We start from the raw sequence: 22,500 nt of genomic DNA on the forward strand, positions 1-22,500 counted from the left end.
TCAGTTTTGGTACTTTTCTTTGAGCATTCACAAAGCCAAAATAGCATAAAGTAATAAATGCTACGTAAAGCAGTCAACTTATTTTACATTCATCTGTTGACAGAACCAACTCAAAGCTCAGCTTCTTAAAGAATTTGCAGTTACTTTAAAATTTATTGATAAAACATTAGGCAGTTTGATTTTATTGTACATATTGTATATATTCTATATTAACATAGATCACAAATGACTGTTAGCCGTTTCTCGATGTCTGTTAATGTTAAAGACTGTGTCTCACTCACACGCTGTGAAAAAAACTTAGAGAGCAATGCGCTCGGTTGCGATCGGCTCGCAATCGTTTTTTTCTCTCTCGCTTTGTTTCGCTCTTGTTGTTCGCCGACCGTTTGATTGAGTGAAATGAAGCAAACTACCTTTTGTGCATGTGTTGGTATATATGTTTGCATATGTTAATTGAGTGGTTGTATGTAGTGCGTGTGTGTAGGTGTATATGAGAGAATAATGCAAACTTTTGAGTGATTTGCTTACTTTGTGCGAATGTCAAACGCGTTGTCTCTCTCTCTCTCTCTCTCTCACTCCTTAAAGAATGTTCGCTCAACAGAAAAAAAAATAAAGAAACACTAACTCTTCAGTATAATTCCAGGTCTTTATAATTCCCATTGGGACTAATTCAAAGGCATTTGAATTTTGATATACAGAATGAGTCTTTTTATATATATATATATATATATATATATATAATATACATTCAGTATGATCTTTGAGCTTTTCTAATTGCCCTTAAGACTATTTGAAAGGCAGACGAATTTCAATGTATTCATATATAAGTTTGATAGTTAAGAGCTGCACTTGGCAGCTGCATTCTAGCCACTTAATTAGCCATTCCTAATCCGATTTCGCGCATTAAACTCAAAGGGCAAAGAGTTCGGCGGCTCCCACTTTGAATCCCTTTGGGGGCCCCAGTTGGCGTGGCATATGCATTCCAGTTGTCATGGCAGCCACGTGCATGGCTGACAAAGAGGCAGCTGGCAGCTGAGAGTGGAGACCTGAGAGCTGTCGGCTGAGCATTGAAAGCTGAAGCTGAAGCTGAAAACTGTGAGCTGTTTGCTATTTGTTCGCCAAAATGTCACTGATAACGAACTTTCTTGCCGCTGCTCCCTCTGGCTCTGCCTCTGCTGAGACTAAGGAAACAATCAGGCAATTGCCAGAGGACTTGTACACTTTTCGACTGCGACTGCGACTGCGGCTAACAGACAGCTTGAAGATATATATACACACATACACACACACACACACACCCTCGCTCACACACAGACATACATTTAGAAAAAGACACCGCAAATGGAGACAATTCTGTTCATTTGTATTTAGCTTTAGCAAACTGAAAAAAAAAAATAGCAAAAAAAAAAAGCCAAGAAAAAATTAAGAACAATGTTGAAGCAAACTTTTTGCGCAGCATTTTAATTGCACGCAAAAACTTTTAACTAACTAACAAGCCACAAACTAGGCAACACCTCAGTGCACACACAGCAACTAAAACGCACACATACACATAGGGCATACAGTTGTATGCTGGCCAGGCCAATTCTCCCCTCTCCCCCTCTCACTCTCTGTGCCTCTGGCAACTGCTCTAAACAAAAGCGTCTCGGGCCAAATCTAATTTTCAAACATTTACGTTTTCATTTTACTTGTTAACAATATACTAAAAACTCGCTCCAGCCACAAATCTTGAAGCCAATTGCTGCCCGTGTGCGTGTGTGTGTGTGTGTGTGTGTGTGTGCAGTAGGTGCGATCTGCATTCACTGAATAAACATGAGCGACTTCTGTGGGCGCTTACACATAACCGCTTCCATTTCCATTTCCGTTTCCGTTTCCGCCGAAATCGAGTCGCGCACTAAGCGAATTTGCAGAATGCAAAAACTTTTCTTGACTGACTTGGCCAGCAGCAGCTGCAGCGCTCGTCCGTTATTGCATGCGAACAATACAACTGATTACCGAGCTGAGCCCAGGCAACTGGGCGGGTCAACAGAGGGCCGACAAGCAGATACGCTGTAATCCAAGTCGACGTGAGGTATAAATACCTAATGAGGTCATGTACATACATATGTATAGAAGTTAATTGCTGTAAACCTACTGACAGTGATGTCTCAATAGCTTCAACCAGAGGCGCATCAAGGTGCCGCCCTCTTTCACGTCCCTTCCCTTCCCTTTTGTTTTTGAAAGACTCGCTAATTTTCGGGAGCCTCTGGCAACTCTCTGTTCTGCCTACTTCTTAAACTGGCCCTGGTGTTAGCTATAACAGCTCCGTCGATCAACTTAACAGCTCTGCTGTTTACAGAAAAAACTAATAACATAACTCGCTTACAAGCTTACACTAGCGCATAAGCAAGCATAGCTAGCATATAAATGTTAACCGTTTCACAATGTCTGCAAGTAAGTGTGTTTCACTCACACTCTAGCAAAACACTCAGAGAGCAACAGCCGATCGCCCGTTTGGTTTTGCTTGGTTTGCTCCTCCAACCGTTGGTTGAATGAAATGAAGGGGCTTTTGTGTTTGTATTGGTATGTATGCAAGTGCTGTCTTCGCTAAGCATAACGAGAAATGTGCGTGTGTGTGTGTTTGTGTGTGTATGTGATGTGCAGACCGCTTGCATTGACTTTTTGAGTGATTTTCTTACTAAGTCTGTAACATTTCGCGAATGTTAAGCATATTCCGCTGTTGTAAGACTCACTCAATCGTGATTTATATTCTCACGAACAGTTCCACTCAAGGCGCTCAACAGAAAACAAAAACGAAAAGAGCCAAAGTCTTTTGTCTAAAGCGAGAACGAGAGAGTATGATAGTATTCAATGACAGCAGCTCACGCTCATCTAGTGAATTCTCTCTGCTGCTCTCACACAAATTTTATCTTTTATATGCTTCATTAGGAATTTTGTCAGCTTTTACACGCTTTACAAATCAACTCAAACTCTCAGAGCCCTCCTCAGCTATACCCATTGTTAGGCAGTTCTTAAGTGCGTTTCAGTGAGCCAAGTCCAGCCGGTGGGAGCTGGCATTTCTAGTTGACCAAATAGAATCAAGTTAATTGATTGGACTTGAGGCAAGAGCAGCCTATTAACCACACACACACACACACACACATACAGAGAGAGACGAGGACTTAAATCATTTGTTTATTGCATATTTGATGTATGTGCAGAAGAAGTCTATGAAACAGAGCTGTTTGGGCCCCACAGCTTGACCTCACAGCCGTGGTTCGTTTGGCCACACAGCAACGAGGCGAAAGCCAGGGCCGAAACAGGCACCACTTGACCCACTTTGCACTGGCGTTAAACCACAGGCCACAGATCACTCTCACTCAGTGCCATTTGTAATGACTGGCTGTCTGTGTGTGCGTGCGTGCGTGTGTGTGTGAGTATAGATTTATGCAGGTTGCCTTCTAGATTACTTTTGATTAGCTGGCTTAAGCCGCCTGACCTCATAATCCGCAAGATGCGCTACTCGAGCCGCAAGCAATCAAATAGCGAGCATTGTCGCCCAAAATGAACTTAACCCAGGTGAACTCGACTGCAGACGTATGTATATACATATGTATGTATATAGGTGCTGGCGGGTGTAATCAACCGATTTTAAATTTCCATAATGCTCTTGCATCGATGATGCCTCGTAGAGTGGCCGCAGCCAAAAATCTGTTTAATATCCCAGCCGCTACGCAACGGCGTGTGTGCAAGCCACTTGGCTATGGGCTCTGCTCGGCCCAGCCACGCCCATCTGACTGTGCTCACCCGCCCACCTGCCCACCAGCCCACCTGCCAGGCAGCTCTGGCCCGTCATGAGTAGCTGCGGGCACAACACACGCGCTTGCTTGCTGCGCTGTTTAGAACTTTTTGTGGCCCACCCACCCACACACACACACACACACACACACACACACACACACACACACACACACACACACAGCCGTATATGTGTAGAGCCTGCATGCCATCTTCAGAAAAGTTAATTTTTATTTACCTTGACGCTTGATGTTAATATCGCCGAGCAGCGGTTGGCCAGCTCCGCCTAACCAAGGTAAGCCAGAGCCTACGGTATGGCTAGAAGCTGCAGCAAAGTTACCGCACAGTGGGCAAATACAGACAAAAATGCATGCAATTTTATGCGAGTATAATGTAATAGGAATATGTGAGAAAATATTTAATTTAACTATATTTCTCAAATGAATCAAAGTGGAAATTGATATTATAATAATATTATTACATTGAGTTTATTTACATTTGAGTAAAAAAAAAATATATAATTTATCCATATATATGAGATGTATTAAAGTTAAGATTAATATTATTTTCAATAATTTTATTTGAGTTCTTAATATATTTTATATAATTTAATTTAATATATTCAATTTATCTATATATATGAGATGTATTAAAGTTAAGATTAATATTATTATCAATAATTTCATTTTATTATTACATTGAGCTCTTAAAATATTTAATTTGCCAATTAATTATATAACAATCAACATGTATAATAATAAGAAATCACTTTAAATTGATTTTTGTATTACACCAATCATTGCTTTTGCCCCACTGTGCAGCACTCTCGTTTTTATGCGGCGCGACTTCGTCCAGCTGGTAGGCAGATTTCCACTTCTAACAAGCGCCGCCGACGCGCAAAACGTCAGCGACAGACACGTTGGCATTTTTAATGCTAATACTGCCGCCAGTTTTAGCTTTAAACTTTTTAAATGACCCGAACAACTTTTGAGCAGCTGCCAGTGGTACCCAAACCCAAGCCCAAGCGCAAGCTCAAGTCCCGACCTTCGCCCACACACAAATGCTGTTGCTCTGTATAATACTTACGGACAGCAACAACAGCAACAACAGCAGCAGCAGCAGCAGTAGCAGCAGGAGCAGCAGGGGCAGGAGCAGCAGCACGCTGCAAGTTTCAAGTTTCCATCAAGAGGCAGCTGTAAAGAAATTGCTTTGGCTCGCAACGCAACCGAGCTGCAGCTGCATAACTTTTCATTTTCATTTGTGCATATTTTTGCTTTAATTTGCTTAAACTGTTTTCTTTTGTCCCTGCGGCACACACTGCGTATACGCAACGGACTTAATTATCGCACGCTCGCAGCGCCAGAGCCGCAAGCCCCGTGGCCAATTATTTAACATTTCTTAGCGGTTAACTAACAGCACAATTGTGGAGCCATCGATTAAGAGTGAGATGCACTAAACGACTTTATTAATTTCGATTACAGCTAAGGATCTCGACTTAAATTGAAGTTAAATTTAAGTAAATTCCATAAAAAACAATTGTGTAAATATTGACTAGTGGCGGGCATTCTGGGACTTACGGGATTCGACTGTAAAAATTTATGAAGTTAGATTTTTTATTTGGTGCCGTAATTATATGTATAGCCTGAATTTCTTCTTCTTCATTAAAAATGGCTTCATATGATCCATTAATGGATCATTATAATTCATCTATATACTGTGATATAGAGAGAGAGACAGAGACAGACAGGGATAGTCGGGCAGAAGGAGACAGAGAGAGAGAGGCAGACGGAAAAACCGAGAAAGCGGGAGAGAGAGGGAGTGATAGACAGAGAGGCAGACAGACAGAAAGAGTGAGAGGAACGGAAGCAGTCCGAGAGAGGGAGAAAGGCAGACAGTGAAAGAGACACGGAATAACAGAGAGAAAGAGAGAAAGAGAGAGGAAGAAACCGAGGAAGACTCAAGCAGAAGGCTAGAGAGCGAGGCAGACAGAGAGAAAGAGAGAGAGAGAGAGAGAGAGAGAGAGAGAGAGAGATGTCTAAACTAAATCTATGCATCTTAAGTTTAATGTAAGTTAAGCCAAGGTAACTTGGATAACAAGCTCTATGATATTCCACTTCAAATTTTGCATAAATTCCTTTACCGCTAGCTGCTTTTATGTCATGAATATGAATTGATCTCTTCAACATGCAATATTAACCTTTTTCCTTAGAGACTGCACCACTGCGAAACAGTTGAACGTTCGATTGCATATCACTAGTGTGTGTGTGTGTGCATGTGTGTGTGTGTGTGCATGCCTCCTCACGTATCAAGCCGAATGCGACACATTTCTCGTGTAATTGCTGAGCTATCAACACAAATTCTGTTGCTCTTGGCCAAGTGTACTAGAATTTTGTTGCAAAATATCCGTAACATTAATATCCGAAATTCTCACATTTCCAGAGTGTGTGTGTGTGTGTGTGCACCTAAACAACATTCAGCTGTGTGTGTGTTAAAGTGTTTCTTTTTTTTTTTGCGTTGCGTTTTCAACTCCTGCCTGTTTTTCCTTTCATTCGTTTTCTTTTCTCTTCAGTTTTTATATTTTTTTTTTTCTTCATGTTTTTGTTGCTTTTGCTGCAAATTGTTGTTGAAGGCATTGATGTTGCTGTTGCTGCTACGGCAATTGCTGCTGCTGCTGCTGTTGTTGTTGTTGTTGTTGTTATTGCTGCTGCAATAGCTGTTGCCGACAATGATGATGAGGCTTGAGGTCCTGGCCTGATCTGGTTTGGTTTTGCCTTGCCTTGCCTTGCCCTGCCTTAGCTTGGCTTCGCTTGGCCTGCTGCTGCTGCTCCTCCTGCTGCTGCTGCTCCTCCTGCTTCTGCTGCTGCTGATGATGATGATGATGACAATGATGATGACAATGTCGTTGATGTGAAATAAAGATAACGACAACGTTGACAATGACTATGACAACAGCCCAACGACACTTTAACAGCTCTTGCAGGTGCCCAACCGCCCTCTGCATGGGTGTGTGTGTGTGTGAGTTTTTTAATGGCACATATGCACAGCTTTAGCTAGTCAACATTGTCAATTAGTTTTAAATTTATCAGCTAATAGATATGACAATTAGACAAACTCAAGTATTTTTTAAAATATATGTAAACGCACTCTCTCTCTCTCTCTCTCTCTCTCTCTCTCTCATATACATATGTGCATAGAGTCTAGATTCTGGGGCATCTCTAGCATTTATATACTCTTGTTGTCTCTTTCTTTTTGTGCAACGTATACATTTCGAGTGGCTGCCCAGGAGCAGCTCTCGACAAACCTAAGCACTCTGCACTAGACCTTGTTTTTTACCAAGTGTGTGCACTGGCACATGTGTGTCTGTGTGTGTGTGTGTGTGTGTGTGTACTTTCTGTTTTTAGTTGTCTACTTTTATTAGTCGCTCTTGTAATAACTACCGCAACCGGCGAAGCACACAGAACAACAAACGTCCCTTCGCCTCTGCCGTCCACATCTTAATGCTCAGCCTGTTGTTGTTGTTGTTGTCATTGGGTAACAACTGGTGTTGATAACAACAACGATCATGGCTTGGCTCGGCAGTTAAGCAAAGCCCAGCGCAGCCAAGTCGAGGCCAGCTAGCTGGCCATAACTTTTCTATGTGAACAGGCGAGGAGCGCATCCTGCGTCCTTTAGCCTTGTGTATTTTCACTTTTCTCTTGTTGCTCTTGCTCTGGCTTTATTGAAAACGAGAGACTTAGGCTCTTCTCCAGCTGCTTGTTGTTCTGAAGGGCGTTTCTGAGAATCTCGTGCGGCTCCTTCTGCGCTTTTTCCTTGTTTTTTGTTCATATATTTTTATACCCTGAACCCATTGAAAATGGGAAATCAGGGTATAATGGTTTTGTTAAAATGTATGTAACAGGCAGAAGGAGGCGTGGCAGACCCCACAAAGTATATATATTCTTGATCAGGGCGACGAGCTGAGTCGATTTAGCCCTGTCCGTCTGTCTGTCCGTCCGTCCGTCCGTCCGTCCGTCCGTCCGTCCGTCCGTCCGTCCGTCCGTCCGTCTGTCCGTATGTTTGAACGCGTCGATTTCAGAAGATACAAGAGCTAGAGACTTCAACTTTTTTTAAAATGTCCGTATATATCACGCGGATATCGAGTTTATCACTAAAAAACGATAACTCATTCCGATACTTTTTTATCGATAAAAAACCTTATCGAAGATCACTAAAAAAATTTTATCTCCTACATCTTTCAAGCTAGAGTCTCCAAATTTAAAATGTATGTTAAGACGCATGTCATACAATTTCGGTTTTTGTTAAAATTTACCCCCCACCCCCAAATCCACCCCCTCACCCTAATCTTTGTAAAAGTCGTATATCAAATACTAGAGACTTGTGCTTCGGTATACACATACATTTAAACAATATGAATACGTTCTGAAAGTTTCATTACGATCGTACGTCTAGAAATTAAATTATTCAACAAATAAGTTCTCCTAATATTGCCAACACTGCAGCGCAACCCAAGCGCAATCGCCTGTATATGTGAGTGTGTGTATGCGTGTGTTTGTTTGTATGCGTGTGTGTGTGCGTGTATTTGTATGTATGCGTGTGTGTGTGTGTGTGTGCGTGTGTGTTTGCTAATTATTTTTGAAATATCAGTTGCTTGTAGGGTTCAGGGGATCTCGTAGTCGAGCAGTCTCGACTAGAGCTTTCTTACTTGTTATGCCTGCTCTGCAGGCTGAAACAAACTCGTTAGCCACACAGCCATTGCAGTACAAACACACTCACACCCACACCCACACTCACACACACACACACACACACACACACACACACTGCTGCACGCACAATATGCTGCATGCAAATTAAGTTAGTTTTTGGTGCAAGGCATAATAAAAACAAAAGCTCATTGCTACGAAAAATGTGTCCAATGGGTGGGCGGACGTAAAGGTGGGCGGGTGCGGATGCGGGTAGGGTTTCTTTTCTTTTTTTGGATAAACTGCAGCAGCAGCAGCAGCAGCAGCAGTAACAGCAACAAACGAGCTGCACTCCGGCCCGGCTGGAACCTGTAGATTTGGCTTTTAAAAGCACATTAAAAGAAATTGCTGCATGCGGTCATTGCACACACTTTTGGGCCCAGGGCTGAGCCGCACTAAGCTGCCAACTACCAGGCACAAATTGAAGAAAAATATGCATTTGTGTGCGTGCGGCTGTGTGCGTGTAGGTGTGCGGGTGTACGTGAAATGGAAACAAGCAAATATAATGCAGGCAGCGTGGGTCGCTCGTAGAGTTGCAGCGATTAAAGTGAGTTCGCTCTCTATCTCTCTCTCTCTCTCTCTATATATATATATCTCTGTCTCTCTCTTGCAATAGCAGCCTTTGTCAATGTTTCTTTCTGCTGCAATATTTTCTTAATTACAATTAATTATATTTTGAAGAATTTTTTAACGAAATTTTTGTTTTTATTTTCCGCTGTCAAGTCATTTTCGCTCAAATATAAAAAATATACAATTTCAAAAATATATTTATATTCACGAAGATATAAATTAAATTATATTTTTGCTTGTATTGCATAACAAAAAAATAAATAATTAAACAAATATTAAACTAATAAAAAATTCCAAAACAGAAAATTAAAACGAATCTATTAATATTAATAGAAATACAAAACTATTCATTACATTCTTAAATGAATATAAATAATTAAAATATACGAAAAAAAAAGATTTAAATTTCATTTATTTACTTTTAATTAAATCATTTGAAACATAAGATTAAAAAAAAACTTGTTCTTTAATTAACTGAAATTAAAAAAAAAAATGTGTAACCTTGCAATTTTATATTTGATTATTAGAAATATATAAAATTGTTAATAAAACATACATAGACTGAATACAAATACACTCCCATATGTCGAACTTAGCCGCCCTCGCCAGCTACTCCAAAGCTAAGTCTTGGGAGACACCCAATATGCGGGTAAAATAAATGCATTACACACCCATTTTCCTTTTTATATGGAAGAGCATTTCACTTAATTTGATGGGCCTTAATTTAATATAACCTTCAGTCTTCCATATAAATAAAATTAAATATTTCACATCTCCTTTTCTGTTGGCTTTGAAGTATTAAGTTAAAAAAAAATATTCTATCAAGTCGAAATAATGCTAATTTTAATCTTATATTTAAAATAATATTTATTTAGCTTGTCCCAAAAATTTCAAGAGATTTTTCGCACCACCCGCAAGCAGCTGGTGGCAAAAACATTTTGGTGCACAAACGTTATTCATTTATTCACTATATCTATGTGCATATATGCTCAGACATTTGTCCGTGTGTGTGTGTGTGTGTGTATGTGTGTGTGTGTGTGTGTGTGGGTGTGTGCTTGTGCTGCTCAATGCTAACAATTTCTAATCGTTGAGATTACATGTGTTTCTCCCTTTTTAAATGCAAATTGAACTTGTTAGCAGCCGCAGCAGAGCAGAGGCCAAACCACTCAACACACACACACACATAGACAAAGAAGTGTATGTGTGTGTGTGTGTGTGTGCTGTTGTATGGGCTATTAAAGAAAAATGAGTTGACTGGCGTACCAAATTTAAAAGAAGAAGCAGCAGCAACCAGAGAAGAAAATGAACAAAAATAAAGGCAAAAGAGAAAACTAAAAGCCACTGCAAATGGGGCTGAGGCTGAGGGGCTGGGGCTGGGGCTGGGGCTGAGGCTGAGGCTGGGGCAATAAAAACCCCCACACACACACGCTGGCACACTCAAACGACTGGGCGTGACTCGTTTGGCATTTTGTCCGGTGCAACGTTGCGTATGAGCATTGTCATAAACAATGGTCACAGGAACGAGGGCCAGTGCCGAGGCCAAGCCAGGGCAGGCCAGGGAAGGCCAGGGAAGGCCAGAGCTGGGCCGGGCAGAGCCAAACTGTATTTGTCTCTTGACACTCGCGACAAGGCCAAAAGGAAATTCATCAAATGTCACACAGCCTGTATGTGTGAGTGTGAGTGGGTGTGCGTGTGTGTGTGTGTGTGTGTGTGTGTGTGTGTGTGTGTGTGTGTGTGTGAGTGGGTGTGCGTGTGTGTGTGTGTGTGTATGTGAGTGCGTCTTGCTACCATTTCCATGTCAGTTATTCTGAGCACTTGCTTTGCATCTTTTACTCTTCCTCTCGCCTTCACACACACTCTCTCTCTCTCTCTCTCTCTCTCTCTCTCTCTCTCTCTCTCTCTCTCGTTCGTTTCTTCCTTCACAGTGTTAATTGCTGGCCAACATTTCGTGCCTCTCACCTACGCTGGCATCTGGCACGCCTACGCAACAGTAAAAGAAATAGAAGATTTGAGGCACTGTTCCGCCCCCAACTGCACTTGTGTGTGTGTGTGTGTGTGTGTGTTTACTCGTGTTCTTGTTGTTGTTGTTGTTGTTGCTTAGCTTTTATTTTGTCAGCGTCTTTCGGCCTTGACGACAAGTGCAGCTTCTGGTTGTGTGCAGTTATAGCCCGGCTCAGTTCTCGTCCAGCTGTTTGTCTAACAATTGAAATGTCATGCAATAAATCTACCTCACACCACACACACACACACACACACACACATTGCACATGCAACGCTTATTGTCAACACCAACCGAGCTGTGCCCGCCGCCGCCCATTCAAGTGTTTCGCTCACTCTCGCTGTTCGGTGTGCGTGTGTGTGTGTGTGTGTGTGTGTGTGTGTGTGTGTGTGCCCGTGCTTTTCAACAACTTTTCACATTTCCACATTTTTGCATGAACTTTTTGACGATGTCAGATAGTAGTTTGGCCCAGCATTGTCGACGCCTCCCGCACACACACACACACACACGAAAAGAGTAGCAGAAATAGCAGGAGTAGTAGCTCGCTGGCGTCTGTGTGAAATGTTTAATAAATATACATGCAACTTTTGTTTTCTTTCTTTTTATTCTACAAATACATTCGTTGTTAAATACACACACACACACACACATAGTTATATTTATGTATAGTTATATACATATTCGTAATTCCCTTTTTTGTTTTATCGCTGCATGTGAAACAAGCCAACAAAGAGCGACTCACAAAAAACATTCATAATTTTATTCTCCTTATTTTTTTTTTTTTTTTTTTTTTTTTGCTGTTGCTTTACTTTTATCCAAAAACTATTTGCGCACAGTAAATTTCTTGTCTGCCTACTCCGCCCCCCTCCCTGGCACCGCCCCTCGTCCGGCGATGTTAAGAAATTTATTTTCCCCTACACACACATACATACACACGCATATGAGCAATTATATTTGTTGCCTGCGCTCCATAGAACTGACGCATTCTACGCTACGCTCATACATAGTTTCAGTCTCAACTTTTTTCTGTCTCGGCTGCTGTTTGCCGAAATACTCTTTGCAAGCGCAGTGCCCGGCGCCTTCTCGAGGAGTGTAAAAAGATCCTTTATCATCGTCAGTATGCGTTGCCCAGAAGCATTTATTGGTATTTTTGCATTTGGAAGTAAATGCAGTGATAGTAGTAGAAATAGTAGTATTTTAGGTACCTTACCATGAGAGTTTGTATGTATATTTAACTATAGGAATATTAGTAGTAGTATTAGTAGTATTAATAGTAATAGTAGTAGAAGTATTATTATTAATAGTAGGAGTCGCAGCATTAAAAGTAGTAAAAGTAGTTGTACTAGAAGTAGTAGTAGGTGTACTTGTAGTAGTAGTATTAGTGGTGGTACTTGTCGTAGTAGTATTAGTAGCAGTAATATTAGTACTAGTAGTATTAGTAGTAATAGTATTAATAGTAGTAATATTAGTAGCAGTAGTATTAGTAGTAGTAGTATTAGTAGTAATAATAGTAGTAGTATTAGTAGTAATAATAGTAGTAGTATTAGTAGTAATTGTATTAGTAGTAGTAGTATTAGTAGTAGTAGTATTAGTAGTAATAGTAGTAGTAGTATTAGTAGTAGTAGTATTAGTCGTAGTAATACTAATACTTGTAGTAGTAGTGGTATTAGTATAGAAGTAATATTAGTGCTTGTAGTAGTAGTAGTAGTATTAGTAGTAGTAATATTAATACTTGTAGTAGTAGTGGTATTAGTATAGAAGTAATATTAGTGCTTGTAGTAGTAGTAGTAGTAGTATTAGTAGTAGTAATATTAATACTTGTAGTAGTAGTGGTATTAGTATAGAAGTAATAATAGTAGTAGAGTAGCAGTAGTCATAGTAGTAGCAATTGTAATAGTAGTAGAGTAGCAGTAGTCAGAGTAGTAGCAATTGTAATAGTAGTAGAGTAGCAGTAGTCATAGTAGTAGCAATTGTAATAGTAGTAGAGTAGCAGTAAAGTAGCAATTGTAATAGTAGTAGTAATAGCAATAGTCATAGTAGTAGTCATAGTAGTATTCATAGTAGTAGTAATAGCAGTAGTCATAGTAGTAGTCATAGTAGTATTCTTAGTAGTAGTAATAGCAATAGTCATAGTAGTAGTCATAGTAATAGAATATCGTTATCATAATTATTCAAATCTATAGTTGGCAAAAGTAATCGTGATAGTAGTAGCATTTAACCAAGTATTAGTAGTATTTACTATATTAAATTTAAAGAACTATATTTAAAGGACAAGTAATAGCACTTAACGAAAAAGTAGTAGCATTTAAAAAAGTAGTAGCAGCAGTCAATGATAGATCATAGTAGTCTTTAGATACTCAATTTTAAGACTACCATGATATCATTGACTGCTGCTACTACCTATTTTTAGATACTCAATTTATAGTAACATAATAATAAGTGGCAGACGTAGTACTTAGTAGTACAAGTTACTACAGCTGCACCCCAATAATACCTACATGCATGCATACATGTATATGTATGTATGTATTCAGGTAGTAGTAATAGTGGGGGTCAATTTCATTGCTTCTGTCGCTTTGCTCCCATTTTTGGTGCTGACAAGAATTGATAATGCTCACTGGCTGTGAAAGAAGCATCAAATTCGGTGTTGCTATCAAAAGGGAATGCTGGAGCTGCTCCTTTTTCTTGTTGTTGTTGTTTGTTCGTTTGTTTGTGCAGTTTTTGCTTGTTTCATTTTTTTCTGTTGCTTTCGACGCTTTGTGTTTTGTTTGGGCGCTACAATTGTAAAATTTGTTCTAATTGGCAAGAGCTGAAGTGTGTGCATGTGTGTGTGTGTGTGTGTGTGTGTGTGTGTGTGTGTGTGTGTGTGTGTGTGTGTGTGTGTGTGTGTGTGTGTGTGTGTGTGTGTGTGTGTGTGTGTGAGCTACACTACCCTTGGACGGCTTTGAAATTCAAAAAAAACTGCTCGGAGCCCATTGTGGCAAGCTTTGCAGCACCTGAGCAACAGCAACTAGCCCAGGTACGAGACTCGGCGCCCCTCCTCCTCCTCCTTCTCCTCCTCCAGCATCTAGAGGCGGCTTTGTGTTTGTTCATCAAGTGTGAGCATTTCTTTTTTATTAACATTTTGTGTGTAATTCTAAAAATGTTGCACATGGCCGGACAAAGCAACTAACTGATAGCCAGATACCCTGTACGCAATTGCAGGGTAAATTGAACGGGGAATTTACAGTTGATTGAAATTGATTGCTGATTGATTCAATAGGAGCCTCAAAACCGAGAGACATAAGACGGAATTACTTTAAGGACGAATGTAAATGATATTAAATAGTGTATGGAGGTGGTGTGAAGGGTATCTAAAGGGCAAGGCCTTACCGAACTAAACAACAAGTATATTTATGTATATTTATGATATATACATATATGTATATATTTAGTTAGTTTGCGCTCAACTTATTACGCATATCCTGCAGGCAGAGTTTTCCGAATGCATTTTGCATTGTTGAAGCTTTTATTAAAAGGCTCTTAAGCCCCTGGGAATTTAAATAATCTCCTAGAAATCTCTGAACATATAAAATGCTTAAAACTAAAGGAGAAAACCAAAACAGAAAATGAATTGTAATTTAACAGGAATATAAAGACAGAGAGAGAGAGCGAGAGAGAGAGAGAGTGACTGAGAGAGAGAGGGGATGAGTACTTGCTGATAATATTGATTGAGGACTCGGTTTGGCCATTGACCCTTCATTAAGTGCTCCCTTCATGGGCTCTATTTGATTTAATTGTTTGCCTTCTTTTGCTATACGAACGCAGGAACATCACTTAATAGCCATTCACATATCTGTGCTGTCTATTTGTTTTTGCAGCAACTATCAACAGATCCAGCATCTGGGCTTTGCCGGTCACGAAATTGCAACCGAGAGCGTATCACAGCAGCTGGGACTCCAGGACAAGGGCTACGAGGAGTGGGTGGGCGAAATGATTGGCATGCGTGAAATTCTACGTCATTTTGCGAATGTGTCCGTGGACGATGTGGTTGGCATGCGTGCTCCTTTCCTCAAGCCTGGCCGTAACACGCAATACAAGGTGAGTAGGTTGCAATACAACACCCACTCACACACACAAAGCTACATGTGTATTATGTATGTATGTGTATGTGTACTAAATGCATTTTGCTAGCAACCACAGCACATAATTGATTGGCAATTATCAGCTGTACATCTACTTAGAAATGGGCGTCTGAACAGGCGAGAGCTGTTCTAGTTTTATAGAGCACATACAATATTGTCTTGGCTTTAAATTGATTGACCCACTAAAAGCGAGAGTTGCTTCTAGACTTGAAGTTAATTGAATTGACGCAGATGCTAACCGTGCTTTGAGTGAAGATCAACTAGGCACTAAGTACTTGGACAAGTTTATAAATTATTCAAGCCTATTGAATATTATTAAAATGCACAGGCAAATGTAAGTACATACATACATACACACATACATATGTATAAAAATATGCATGTATGTTCATACATCTATTGATGAGAGCGTGTGGGCTCATTCATAGCCGAATATATCGATTAATATGCTAATGGTGATGCCAGATCAACAGCAGCTTAATATAAAATATCCTAAATAAGCCCAAAAAAACGCCAAGAAGTGCATGCTAATGAAATAACAGCTTAATTAAGTTTAAAAAGTATTAAATGCATATGATGCGCATTGGTTGTTGTATTTATGTCAATTGTATATATATATGTACGTACACATACATATCTATTGTTGACAGTGCGTGAGTTTATCGAGTATATCGATTAACAAAATATTCGTGGTGTCAGATCGTCGCAAGTTGATTCTTAAATTTGCTAAAAAAAAAAGCTTTAACGGGCCATGCAGTTACAGCATAATTAACTGCAACAACAACAACAACAACAACACGCTCTTGACACTTGACACGACACAACAGGGCTCATCAATGTCATAACAGAGAGACGACCATAATACAACGGCTCCCACAGCCAGCCACCCCATCATCATCAGCATCAGCATCATCATCATTAACAGCCGCGTTTTGGGGTTGGCCAAATCTAGTTGTATTTTAAATCATATCAATATCAGATCACAATGCCAACATAATGGACTAAAACGCCTTCGACAAGCACCTGACGTTCTCGCGATGGGCAAAAGGGCGTGACAGTGTCAAAAGCTTGTAACAATATTACATACATACATATGTATGTATGTGTGGGGCTGTGTGGGCCAACGATGATGATGAATGGATAATGACGACATTGTCAGCGGAGCTTGCGGCCTGAATGAAATAATCAAGATAAGCGAGCATAAAGCGCTCTTTATTATATTATTAAGCAGGCGCATTTAAGATAGTAATCCCATTCCTCCAAATGTGTCATTAGCTTCAGCCGACACTTTAATGTGGCACATATATAGTAAAAGAGAATAATTGCAATTATTTGTTAACAGGTCTTGGAGGACTTTAACTATGTCTATGATAGCTCGATAACTGTGCCGCCAGTTCCAGTGCCCGTCTGGCCGTACACGCTGGACTATAAGATCTCGCACGAGTGCAAGAGCGGCACCTGTCCGTCGCGCACTTTTCCCGGCGTGTGGGAGGTGCCATTGAATACGCATTACGTTGAGGGCTTCGAGGGCGGCCATTGCCCGTACATGGATCAGTGTGTGCTCCACAATCTGGACGAGAACGAGGTGTTCGAGTGGCTGCAGGAGGACTTTTCGCGTTACTACGAGCAGAATAAAGCGCCATATATGATGCCCTTCCATACCAACTGGTTCCAGACCAAGCCCCTGGAGAATGGACTCCATAAATTCTTGGACTGGGCTCTCGAATTGTAAGTATAGCCTAGACACTCTGTATTGTATTATATGCTGAAATCATACAAAATGAGATTTCAATGTATGCCATTAAAATATTTAGGGAAAATAAACATACATACAAATGTAAGCGATAGATGGGGGCGTTACAAACCCCCATTAAGGTTTATTATTGATCAGAACGATGACTTGAGTTGAGTTGATCTTAGCTATGTCCGTCTGTCTCTCCGTCCGATCGTTCACTTGTCGGTGCGATCATCTGTCTATTAATCCAATCATGCGTTTCGTCGTCTGATCCTTTGTCTACCCTACGACCGTCCGTCTGCCCTTTCGATTGCTTGTCCATTCGACATATCGTCCGCGTGAACTCTGCATTCTTGTAAGCCGCAAAAGCTATAAATCTTTTCTATAGGTTAATACCATAGTGGATAGAGACCAGTTCTCTTCTGGATTTCGGATACCCAGGATATTTTCAAAGCCCGTACTTCACCCGCTAAGCCTTGAATGATGGGCATATCAGCTCTGCCCAGACCTCAGGGTATCTTCTATTCTGGTGAACCCGACCAGAGCACTCTTCTTATATATATGTATGCATATATTATTTCGAAATTGAATTGCACAATGTGAGCTTTGGGTCTTGCTCGACTTTTTAAGGCTGCTGAAGTCGCACAGAGGAGCTCCGAAATTTTTAGCAACTTTGTTAGCCGATGCTTCCTTATTCGATTGCGATTGCTTTAAAATGTCGAAGTTTTATTTGGGGCAAATGCATGCACTGGATGGAGATGGGGATGGGGATGGGGATAAGGATGGGGGTCGGCTCGTGTGCGATTTTGTTATCTACGCACGAGGCTTTTAATTTTTCATAAATGTATTTCTCGGCTCTGGCTTTTTGTTGTTGCTGTTTTCTTAATTGAAAGCCAACTTTGGCAGACACACACACCCACTCACACGCACACACAAACAGACCCACACACATGGGCAGCTGGCGTTTCCTGCAGTGAGCTTCCGATTGCCGCTGGCAAGTTTTATATTCAATTAAAAAAAAAAAGCAGAAAAAAAAGACGAGAAAAGCGAGAAAATCGAGAGAAGCGAAACAAAACGAGTAGATGGAAAACGCAAAAGCAACAGCACCACCCAACCACCAGCACCACCAGCACCGCCACCGCCAACAACAGCAGCAACAACAACAATATTGGCAATCGCTATAAAAATTGCTTGAACAAGCGGCATATGCTGCTAGTCCGGGTCGTCCAATGGAGGGCACATGTTGGTGGTGGCCACATTGATGGCCCGACACGGACAGCGGTCGCGTCTATCTGGAACAGGTTGATGCCGCACTCGCACTCCAGCCAGACGGGCGGGCGGGCAGACAGACGGGCAGCCAGTCAGTCAACCATATGCACAGCTCTCGACGGTCTCCCGAATCTCAGCCAATGTCCAACAATGGCGACGCTGTGGTCAGAGCTGAAAGAAGAGCCGCAGCAAAAGCAACGAAAAAAAAAAAAAAAGAAGAAGAAAAAAAATCGCACGTTTTAATGAGAAAAGTTTAATTTTGTTAAACTTTCATTTTGAAAAATATCTGCGCAGGCACAACAGCAGCAGGAGCAGGAGCAGGAGCAGTGGCAGGAACAGGAGCAGTAGCAGTGGCAGATCGAGCTCTGAGCTCTTAGGGCTCAGGGCTAGGGCACTGAGTGGAGCTGTGGCAAAGAAAACAATAAGCAGGCAAGAGCGGGGCCAAAGCGCCTGGACCGTAGCTAACTAAAAGCCATGTTAAAACGCACAAAAACAACATCAGCGCTAACACAGAGACACACACACACACACACACACATACACACACAGTCAGTGTTACATGCGGCCAAAGCGTGGCGTTCAGGTTGCTCTGGCTGGGGCGTGGCAGGATGCGGCATCAAAGTGCCAACAGCATAGACTATACTATATATACCGGCGGCAGGGGCACAAAACTTCCATAATGAAGTTATGTGCTGATAGCATCGCACTTTGTCAGCATTGGGCCACGCATTCGGATGGGTAGTATCTGTCTGGTTGGCATCGGGTTGGCTGGCTTACAGTCCCAGTAGCTGCATGCCCCACTGAGCGCGGCCCCATCCAGGGCCAGCCCATGGGACCGACCGACGGTGGCCATCAAGCGTGCACCATTATAATTCCCATTTTATATCAGCATTATTTTTTATGTCATTTTTAATGAAATCAAAATACAAGCTCTCATAATTTCAAACCTAATTGAGCCAAGCGAATGCTTTTCACATACCACATTGGTAAATAGAGAGAGTGAGGGAGAGAGAGAGAGAGAGAGAGTAAGGCCAAATAATTAGAGTTATTAACCAAGTTTTTTTTTTCTAAAATGACAACAATAAACTTGGCTTTAAGAAGGCTGAATATCGAGAGCATAAAATGTGGCCTTGGGATAGTATTGTCCATGTATATTGTATTGAAGGATATGGCGAGACTATGCAACAGTTGTTAAAGAAAGTGGGGGAAAGAGAGAGAGAGAGAAAGAGAGACAATGTATCTAGATTATATTATCCATTGTGTAGAGGGATAGTTACATTATGTTCATTTGATTGGTAAATGCAGAGTGAGAGAGAGAGAGAGAGAGACGATTTGTAGAGAGGAAGAATGAAGAAAGAGATGAACTGGATAGAAGGTGAGATAGAGAGAGAATGCAGAGAGAAAGAGCGAAGAAAAGAAAAGAAAATGTAGAGAACGAATGAATAGAGGCTGAGAGAGAATGAAGAGAGAAAGAGAGGCAATGATGAGAGAGAGCGACAGAGATAGACAATATAAAAATCATATTCCTTATACTATTCCTCCACGCTCTTCTCTTCTATAGGCTAAATACTTTAAGCAAAACTTAGGCCAAGTTCAAAGTTGACGTCTAGAAGTCAGAGAAAATTTGGTTGCATTTAGTTAAGAAGTTTCTAGTCAAGTGTTGAATGCGTTAGCTCAACTTTAAATAATAAATAAATAAAACAGAATTTCTTCATTAAAACTTAATCTTAAGTTGTTGATGAACTCAACCTAATAAAGACGGCTAAGACCAAGGTTGAGGCAACTTAGCTAATCGCTTTTACTAGAGAGATGGTAAAGGCGGAAGAGAGAGAGAGAGAGAGGGAGAGAGCGAGGGAGAGGGAGAGAGCGAGAGCAGACAAAGCAAACTGAAACTTAAGCTGGCAACATGTGCTTGAAGTGAATTAAAGTTGCAACTGGAATATCCTTTGCACTAACGTAAAGGGGGGAGTGGGGGGGAGGGGCATAATGTAGCAGGTGTGCACGGCAAGGCAGGTGGATGGTGGATGGATGGTGGGTCGCTTTGAACTCTTTCACACTTTCGCATTCGTTTAACTCTCTCAATAACTCATCTGCATGTTGTGGAACTGAGACAGAAGTTGGTCGTATGCAGTTCGCTGCCATTATGATCGCACCTCGGACCATGTGTATGTGGGTGTGGGCCAATTGCTAAATAAGATTGAGGACTAGGGCGGTTCGGGGCGGGCGCAGCTGAGCCAAAGGGGTTGAGCCAAAGCTAAACTGAATAGCAGCTGCTGCAAAACTATTTCTCGCACAATTGTACGAAGTTTTTAATTAGTGTGAATGACTTTCAACATTGAGCTCACAGCTGTAGATGTGGCTGAAAGCCAGAGCGGCGGCAGCAGCCGGAGTCGGTGCGGGAGCTGAAGCAGGAACAGGCACGGCAGCGGAAGCAGAAGCAGAAGCCTGGCCCAGGCGTTAAACTGTTTGCATGAGATGCTTGAAAATGCGTGCCAGAATGATGAAACGCCGCCTCTCGCCGAGCTGCCAAACAGAGTGAGTCCAGTGAGAGTGAGTGAGAGGTGGTGCAGCAGCAGCAGCAGCAGCAGCAGCAGCAGCAGAAATCCGTACAATTTTCCTTTGCCATCATCCAATTGTTCGACACCTGCGAGAGGCTATTTAGTGCGAATGTGAAACTCTGCATTGTGTGAACGATTCCCAGCTAAAGAACTTTTGGGCCATTCCACAAAATATTCAAGGCAATTTCTGGCCGTTTGCGTGCTCAGAGTCATATTTGCAAAGCCTGAGCCAGATGTACGATAGCCAACTGATTTTATTGACCATGGTTTAGTGGAGGAGTTAGCCAATCAATTGGCTTCAATTATATCGAGAAATGCAATCGTTTTGAATTAAAGCAAAATTAACGAATTTAGGTATCGAACTGCTAATATACGTATAACATACACTAATATACTGCAATCGATAAATTTATCGAACATTCCTAGCAAGTATAAAAAAAAACAATGAATCAATGTAAATAACCTGATTGTGGCATATTGAATTTAACCTAAAAAAAATTTAATCGATAACAGTTATCGAAAATGTATTCGCAATTGAACTAAAAATTGATCAATATTGACGAACAGTAGTTAAACGATTTTATTGAAAAACAACATGTCGATAATAATAATAATCGAACATCTATAAGCAATTCTATCGATAAATTATAAATCGATTATATATCGATTAAGCTATCAAGTAATCGTTTGGGATTCATACTAACTATAAGTGCAATATAGAACAGTGCGGCTTCAACTTAATCGAAAAGCTCTCTATCGATCGATAGCACAGTTATCGATTTTAAGCAAATTTGATTGAGAAACTATCTTCATCGCGATTTTCTTTTTACAGACCCGACGTCTACATCCTGACCATCACCCAGATGCTGCAATACATGACCGACCCCAAGGAGCTGCGCGACGTCAACCAGATCGATGCGTGGAAGTGTGACAAGAGCGTGGCCGTTGCGCCCAAGCCGTGCAACATTTGGCAAACCTGCGCGCTGCCCTTCAAGATACCCGAACAGAATATTACAGACACTCGCTACATGGAGACGTGCCGCGAGTGCCCCAACGTTTATCCCTGGCTGGGCGATGCCGGCGGTACGGGCATCTCGGGGCGTGACAATTACATCTACTCCGGCAAACAAAATGAGGAGGACGACGATGCCGAGCAGAGAAAGTAGAGCCGTTCGACAGCTCATATATCTGAAATGATTCCTTCTCCCTCTCTGTCTCTCTCTCTCTCTCCCTCACTGTCTCTCTCTTTCCAACTATCTATTCACGCCATTCCCATATGGTTTTCGTTCTATTCTTAACTGTTTCATATCTCTTCCAAACTCTCCTTATAAGCCATGTTTTAATTTCCATCTTTATTATTGTTTTTTTTTTTTTTTTTTCTATCCCTTTACTTTTTGCTCTTCACTTCGACAACTTTTGTAGACTGTAAGCAAAACTGTAACAAATTGTTCGTAGTTGTAATATATATATTTTCTCTGTATTAATAAATACAACCTTTTTTTTTAACAAATTATTTGAATTGAAGTGTAATTGAAGTTAAAGTGGGAGCTCTCGCTGCCAAAGGTATCCGGTGTCCCGGAGGCGACGCTGGATTCATTACTCAGCCGAGTAGCTAGAAATGCGCAAACCCAACTTTTGCCAGCGAAATCAACTATACAACTATGACCATGTATTTAAAACCGAAATTAGACGCGACGGCACCGAAGGCAGCGCCCAAAGGTCGGCGGGT

The 22,500-nt window shown here is 41.2% G+C and overlaps 1 protein-coding gene across 1 annotated transcript in view; it reads left to right on the top strand.

Annotated features, from left to right (window-relative positions):
- Cda4 (chitin deacetylase Cda4) overlaps positions 1–22,277 on the top strand; it is a 52,462-nt gene extending 30,185 nt beyond the window's left edge. Inside the window, exons 6-8 of the mRNA XM_089263665.1 lie at positions 14,946–15,165; positions 16,552–16,937; positions 21,604–22,277. Of these exons, the coding sequence (XP_089119791.1) occupies positions 14,946–15,165; positions 16,552–16,937; positions 21,604–21,937 (940 nt within the window). The 3' untranslated portion in view covers positions 21,938–22,277. The remainder of the gene's footprint in view (positions 1–14,945; positions 15,166–16,551; positions 16,938–21,603) is intronic.
- The last annotated feature ends 223 nt before the right edge of the window (positions 22,278–22,500 follow it).

Source organism: Drosophila navojoa, chromosome X (genome assembly GCF_054131105.1).
Source record: "Drosophila navojoa isolate 15081-1374.11 chromosome X, UAZ_NAV_1.0, whole genome shotgun sequence".
Taxonomy (NCBI): Eukaryota; Metazoa; Arthropoda; class Insecta; order Diptera; family Drosophilidae; genus Drosophila; species Drosophila navojoa.